The sequence below is a fragment of the Volvox carteri genome, assembly GCF_000143455.1.
Source record: "Volvox carteri f. nagariensis unplaced genomic scaffold VOLCAscaffold_47, whole genome shotgun sequence".
In the NCBI taxonomy this organism is placed as follows: domain Eukaryota; kingdom Viridiplantae; phylum Chlorophyta; class Chlorophyceae; order Chlamydomonadales; family Volvocaceae; genus Volvox; species Volvox carteri.
In genome coordinates, this window is record NW_003307590.1 from 512,491 (window position 1) to 519,720 (window position 7,230).

The following is a 7,230-nucleotide window of genomic DNA, read 5'->3' on the forward strand; positions in this document are numbered from 1 at the left end:
GCCGCCTGAACACGCAAATCCTCCAGGATCTCATCAATTTCCGCTTCCGTCTGGTCGCCAGCCGCGGCCCCCGCCGCCGTCTGCTGCCGTACAAGTGCCGTATTCATCGTCAGCGCTGCCGGCGGCAGGCCGCTCCGGAACCAGGGATGTTCCATAATGGCGGCCATCGGGATCCTATGAGCTGGGTCCGGAACAAGCATCTGGGTCAGCAGATGCAGGCACTGGGGCGTCACGGTCATACCCGGCGGCACCGCCCAGTCACCCTCCAAAATGCGCTGGATGGTCGCGGCGCGGTCGCGTGCAGCCCCTGCCTGCTGCTGTTGCTTTTGTTGACCTTGCTGTTGTTGGGCCGCAGCTGGCTCGTGCATCACCTCGAACGGCACGCGGGAGAATAGCATGGCGTACAGTACGACGCCTGCTGACCAGATGTCGGCCTTGTGACCGTCGTACCGCTGGGAAGGTCCCGCCAGCAGTACCTCTGCAGCCGCCGGTGGCAACGGCGTTGAGAAAGGGAGCGGGGCGGGAGGCTAAAGCGGCTAAAAAGGGAGCATGTGAATTAGCAAAACAAACACGGACAAGTATTTGATTTCCATGTTTTCCGCAACAAGCTGAGCCCCCTCCCTGGAACCATGGCCCCAGCTGTATATGTGATGTACGGCGGAGATTCGTACTGTCTTTGGTGCACAGGACATGGCTCCACCTCCCACCTCTTCCCTCAACTCCATAACCCCGACCCCCACCCCCGCACTCCTCCCCCTTAATCCACGCACCAGGTGCCATATAGTTTATCGTCCCCACGCGCGTCTTGGGCAGTGAATGTGCGGCGCGCTTAGACAGCCCAAAGTCCGCAATCTTAATGTGCAAGTTGAAGGTGTTGCTGGTACGGTGCTCTATGAGCCCCAGCGGCGGCAGTTGCGGCAACGGCGAGGGCGGTTTTGCACCGGCCCCGCCGCCGCTGCCCCCACCGCCCCCACCGCCGCCGGAGCCATCTTGTTCCTGCTGTTGTTGTAGCTGCAGCTGTTGCATTTGCTCCAGTAGTCGCTGCTGCTGCTCCCGCTCCTGCAGTTGGTGGCGCCTGCATGATAGCGGAAAGATGTTGACGTCGGAAAGGATGGGGGGATGGTGAATACGATGGCGATGGCTGTGATGAGCATTGAAAGGATATACGAGATCAGGATAAATACCAAAACCGCAATCCATTCACCTGCCATCATCCTACCACCCTTACCAACCCTCCTCTTACGCAACCACACACCATACGCTACCACACATGCCGCAGCTGCATTTCCAGTGCGCACACCTCACCGGTCAGGCGCACTGTCGGTGACTCCAACGAACACACACTCATGTACATGAAGAAGACACGAAACCGTCCTCTCACCCTCTCACCTGTGTCGCTTGCTAGCCTCCGGCGTCAGCTTGAGCAGCAAGTTCTCCGGCTTTAAATCTCGATTGACCACCCCCTTCAGATGGCAGTAGTCCAGACCGAAAATGAACCTGCCAGCCGCCGAATCGGAACGGTGGGGAAAGAAATCCCCACATGCGTGTGTGGGTGGGAGTATTTCGAGGACGCGTGTGTACATGCATACATACATACATACATACATACATACATACGTGCACCACCACGTGGGTGCTTCACCTGAGGGGCCCGATCCCCTTCCCTTCTTCCTCAGCTGGTGGTTGGCTGGGTCTCCCATACTTCCCCCTCAGGGGGTCTTACCTTCTACCTATCGCGCATATGCACATACCCGAGTCCCAAGGGGCTTGGAATTCTACTAGGGGAAAATCGAGAAGGCCAACGTTTGTTAGCCGTGCGCTGTCCCTGCCTCAGTGTGTTAGCACAGTTGCCAGCGGCGACAGGAGCATGTGATGGATCCTTAGGCCCCTTGTATTGCTCGATTTGGTCCATTCGATTAATCCGAGTCATTCGATTGAGGTCAATCGATTTGGGTCAAATCAATTTGGTCAATCGATTGGGTTCGTTCGATCTGGGTCATTCGATTTCAGTCGTTCGATCTGGGTCATTCGATTTGGGTCGTTCAATTCAGTTTAATCGATTTAGGTCATCTTGCCTGGCTCACATTCGGCTATTTGGTAAGCCAGGAAATCGAATTGGGTCATTTGATTTGGGTCATTTGATCAGCTATATTGATAATCTGGGTTCTTCTGGATAGCAGGAAGCCGCATCCCCGGAGCTGTGGTCGCAGATGTAGAGAATGAAAATGCCTTGCCTCCCCTTGAGGTACGCGGGACTCACTGCTGGAAGAGCCACCGCGCGTCTGCCTCGGGTAGCGGCCCCTTGCGTCGCAGAAATCCCAAAAGATCACCCTGCAACGTACAGCAGCGTATAGCGACAGCAGCAGCAACCAGGGTCAGGTCTGTGGCAGCCTGATGTGGCAGACAGTTCTATGTCAAGCGCCATCTGTTTCAACGGAGTTTGTTCGCGGTGGCCTTGTGACCGCCATTGTCGCGGTTGACCCCTGAGTCCAAGGCCGAATAGCAGAGGAGGAGACAGGGCAAGCACGGTTTCGGTTGAGCTGTGTGGAGGTTCGTAAGGATCTAGGAGCCCACATGCCCTCCGGCCGCGAAACCATCATAATGATACAGGGGGAGAAAAATTTCGGCATGGAGATGACTGCTGCGCGGCGTGCTCCCTCAGTCGTAGGATGGTCAGCGCTCCCTCACGCAGGAAGAGGGTGCGCTTGCGGGGGAACAAATGTTTAGCGCAAAGTTTCCGAAAATTTTGCATGGTTCAAACGTTTAAAACATTTTTGGTAGGCACCCGCATGCTGCACGAAGCTACGCCTGATGCCTGAAGCCCCATTCCCATGCCTGGTTGCCGGGAGGCGGTCATCCCATACTCTTATACCCCCTGTTCATGACATTGTTCTATCGGCCATTCTTAGCACCAACCTGATCGGCGTACCTGTAGGGCCAGAAAAAGAGAGTACCTCGTCAGCGCAAAAAGCATTACGTAAGCAGGACCTGAGTTACAAACTTACTCCATACACATGAAGATGTGTGTGTTTGTCAGGCCCAGCTGCTTGAAGCGAATAACGTGAGGATGGCGCAACACGCGGTGGCTCTGAATCTCGCGCTGAATAAGATTCACATCGACGCCGGGTCCACTTCTTGGCATGAACTTCACAGCGCATAGCGATGGCTCGCCGCGTCCCTCCTTCCGCTGATATAGCGCAACGCTCCCAAAACTTCCTAATCGCGGGAAAGCATAGGCATTACTTTGGGGGTGTGGACAAGAAGGACCCTGACCGAAGGGTCCCCGAAGTGATCCCGGTGCTATGCGCGAAGCTAAGACCTGCCTATGCCAAGGTCCTTGACTTTTGAATAATGTGGATGTCCAGCGAGAGGATCCGGGTTGCTCAGTGGCTCGACCATGGCGCAAAATACTTTGGAAAGGCCTGACAAAAATTACCCTAAGAAACTACTACAACATTTCAGGGCCCTAAAAGATACCCATTAACACCACCTGCCTTGGAGAAACAATGCAAAGGTACATTCCAGGGTAAAGTTTGTGTAGGAGAGCCTGTAAGGTTCCATGCTAATTATCAGTCCATTTCATCCCACCTAAATGTGCCATTTAACAAATCTTCAAGGATGCATGCAAAGACAAGTCATACTTCCTGCGTCGTGCAGTCTGGCCAACCGCAATTCGTGCAACAATGCCCGTAACCTTTAAAGTTTTCCCTGCATGTAGTATGTACTCGTGTTATGCACAAATTATTTGCAAAATGTTCACATTCGCTTGGGTTACGAGCTTAAGACAAAAATAGTCGATCCAGGGGCCAAATCAATACATCTCCGCAAGCACAATGAAATCCTGTCGTCCAACTATATTGCTAAACGCTAATTCGCCAGAAACTATGTTCCTCTTTGATGCCGTTACAATGCGGAACTCCATGTTCCCTTCCATGTGTAAGCCATCGTGACTTACAGCGACAACGCAACAAGTGAATTCATGTAACGTCCACTAATCTGGTGGTTCGTTTAGGCCTTACGAACTCCCAAAATCGTGCCACACGACATGAATAAGGGAAAACCACAAGGCAACCCCATCCTACCGCATCCATGACCGGATCAAACACCCGAATGTCGGTCGCACTGACGGCAACTTCGACAGCGGCCCTGAAGAGACAACCCACCCTCCCAAACGTGATATCGTAACCATACCACCGCATGGCGCATCGCCGCACGTATTGGCCTGTGAACTCTGCGCAGTATCGCGGCTTCCCCCCATCATCCCCCCTTTCCCCCATTCAATGCTTCCCCTGTTCACGACTGCGCGAACTCGAAAACTCGAACTGACAACCACACAGCCTGTTGTGGGGGAAAAAACTTCCACCGCCTGACTCCCCTGCGCGCCTACAGCCAACAACCAATTACCGTTCATAGAGCCCCAAACGCGCATCACAGATCAACTACGTCCCAGATGCCGCCCCGCCTTGGAGCCCGATCAACGAAGCTTCCGGAATCACACAAAATCGGTCCTTCACCACATACACCTCCATCTCCCCTCTCCATTCAAAAAACACTCCACCGCGACCCCAGAGAGCCCTCACCCCGGCCAGCTCATACTCGACATTACCTTTAGCCGTCATGGATAGGATGAAGATGCCCCACACCTACCTACTATCCCACCCAGACACCCTTTCCCCTCCCCCACGCAGCACTCTTTCCTTGGCAGCAGCTTCACTCGTTCGTGGTTCGCCTTTTTCCCCCACCTACCCTCCCCCCTGGCCGCACTCGTCCCATGCACACGCCCGTTTCCCTGATACCTGACCCTCTTTTGCATCTCCTAACACCACTACCACTCCACTACCACCCAACCCACTGCTGCCGCTACTGCTACTGCTGCTTTCTTCCGCTACTGCTGCAACTAGTACTGCTACTGCCACACTATCGGAATCAGCAGACGCATCAGCTATAAGCTGCCTTCGCTGCTAGTAGTGTTGTTGCCCTGCTGGCCTGCTGCTCTCTCCGCCATCTTGGCCCTCAGTACGTCCATCCAGCCCGACCGCCGCAGACTGACAACGCCACCCCCCGCCTCCACCACCACCACCGCTCCCGTGCTCCGCAGCTCGCCGCCTCTGCATGAGGGGCATGGGGGGCCCCTGTCATTCCGGCCCCAGACATCAGCTGCTAGCTGCAAATATTTAAGCAACATAATACACAATTGATAAAATAGGATATGGACGTATGATTAAGTAATAAATAGTAATAATCGTAAATTAATAATAATAATAATAATAATAATGATAAATAACGGTTTGGCTTGCGATCGGAACACACATACACACAAGCGTACGCGCACATACACACACATACATACATATATACATACATATATACATACATACATACATACATACATACATACATACATACATACATACATACACGATACGCACATATACACACATGTACACATACAGACACACATACGGACACACGCCTTGCAAGTCCCCAGTGCAGCCACAGCAAACCCTGGCAGCCTTAAGCCGCTCCCTCATTTCGCTCCCTGATGCTTGCTTTTGCTTGGCTATATTGCCCGTACACGGTCGTACCTGCCCCCGACCCTTCGTCCCTCGGGCTGCGAAGCTATTATCCTGGCAGCCCACACGCCTGATGAGGTGCTACTGCCGGTACCGGTGCTGGCGGAGCTACTGCTGCTGCCGTGACTACTGGCGCTGGTGGTGTTGCTGTCATCGTACGACATCTTTGGAGAGCCATGACAAGATGGCAAGATGCTGTTGTTTCCCGGCGGTGCCACTACTGCTGCTACTGCTGCTGCTCGTGTTGAAGCTGCTGCTACTGCCGATGGTTCAGGCGGTGGCAGTAGCTCTAGGTAGTGTTGCAGATCTGCAACCAGGTCCAGTCAGACACGACCAGACGTGTGTGCCTCAGGAGGATTGGTGGGAGGGTTGGGGAGGAGGACACAAACCAATTGAAGGTACGGCAGATGTACGACATATCATATTTAAGTGTACGGCTCATGCGCGCCGCGAGATACATGCACTCCTGCCCTCAGCTAGCACAGCCGGGATGTCAGCAGCGGATCATTGGCATTTTGTTTTAATGTGCGATAACTCCTCCCTCCCTCCCTCCCTCCCCCCCTATCTCCCCCCTCCCTCCCCCTCGCCCTCCTTTCCTATGAAATCCGAAACCCCAATAACCCCCACAGTAAATCCCCCAGCCTTTCCCTCGCCAGATGATCGGAAATGACATACGACATATGGTACGACACTTCACAACCCGATCAGACAGCACTGGACGACACCCCACCATCAAAGCACAAACCCCACCCCACCCTACCCGGTTGTACGACCACCTCCGCAGCCCCTCGTACATCCACCCGCTCCAGAACCACTCCCGGGGACAGAGCCAGATCCACCGAGCCACCGCCACTGGCCAGCCAGGCTGTACGGAGGCAAGATTGGACGAGCACCTGGGACGACGAGCAAAACACCCCACGAAGACAGACACACACACGATCACACAAAATTACTCCACATTCCCACACAGCGGGGAAAGAGTTTTCCTTTTTGGGGGGTTGGGGTGGGGAATTTTTGGTGTGAAACCAACAAGAATTGTTATTCAGTTAACAACGAATTAACTGCTAACCGACGTTAAAAGCGCCAACTGCTAAAGGGTTTTGGGAGGGGGTTTTGGACCGCCTTTGGTTCCCATCCGGGGGGGTGGGGACTTGGGTTGCCGCATTGCGGGCGGATACCTGTGGTGAGAACACGGCACGGCCAAAGCCAGGCTGAAGTTAACAGGAGGTTTTGATCTGCCGATGGATATATGGCCTAAAACGGAAATATGCGGCCGGCAGGGAGATTAGGCGGAGTGTGTGTATGTATGTGTGCATGTATGTATGTATGTATGTATGTGTGTGGCGGTAATATCTTATGTTGATGTTGAGGGAGAGGAAACTTTGTCGGCGAGGTCGGAACACACGTTACTATCAACGGATCAGAGCCTTCTGTCGTACATGTCGTACATATCAGTTCACCTTGATCGGCCCTCCGCCGCTGTCCACCACCACATCGCCCTCGAGCCCCTCCAGGACTACGGCACCGCCGTACGACAGTATCTCGGCGCCCCCAGCGCTGCTGTCGCTGCCACCGCCGCCTTCATCAGCAGCAGCATGCACATTGGCGGCGGCGGCGCTGCCACCGCCGTCACCGCCCCCAGTCCCGCAGTCCAACG

General features: G+C 54.2%; 1 protein-coding gene across 1 annotated transcript; it reads right to left on the reverse strand.

Moving 5' to 3' along the window:
• Positions 1 to 101: 101 nt before the first annotated feature.
• On the reverse strand, positions 102 to 3,390 carry VOLCADRAFT_43640 (uncharacterized protein; the record flags this gene model as incomplete). Its single annotated transcript, XM_002954949.1, has 7 exons — positions 102 to 478; positions 771 to 877; positions 1,390 to 1,497; positions 2,261 to 2,331; positions 2,917 to 2,929; positions 3,006 to 3,212; positions 3,320 to 3,390. Coding segments are annotated over 7 exons (954 nt in total), but the record flags the coding sequence as incomplete, so codon positions are not given.
• Between the last annotated feature and the right edge of the window lie 3,840 nt (positions 3,391 to 7,230).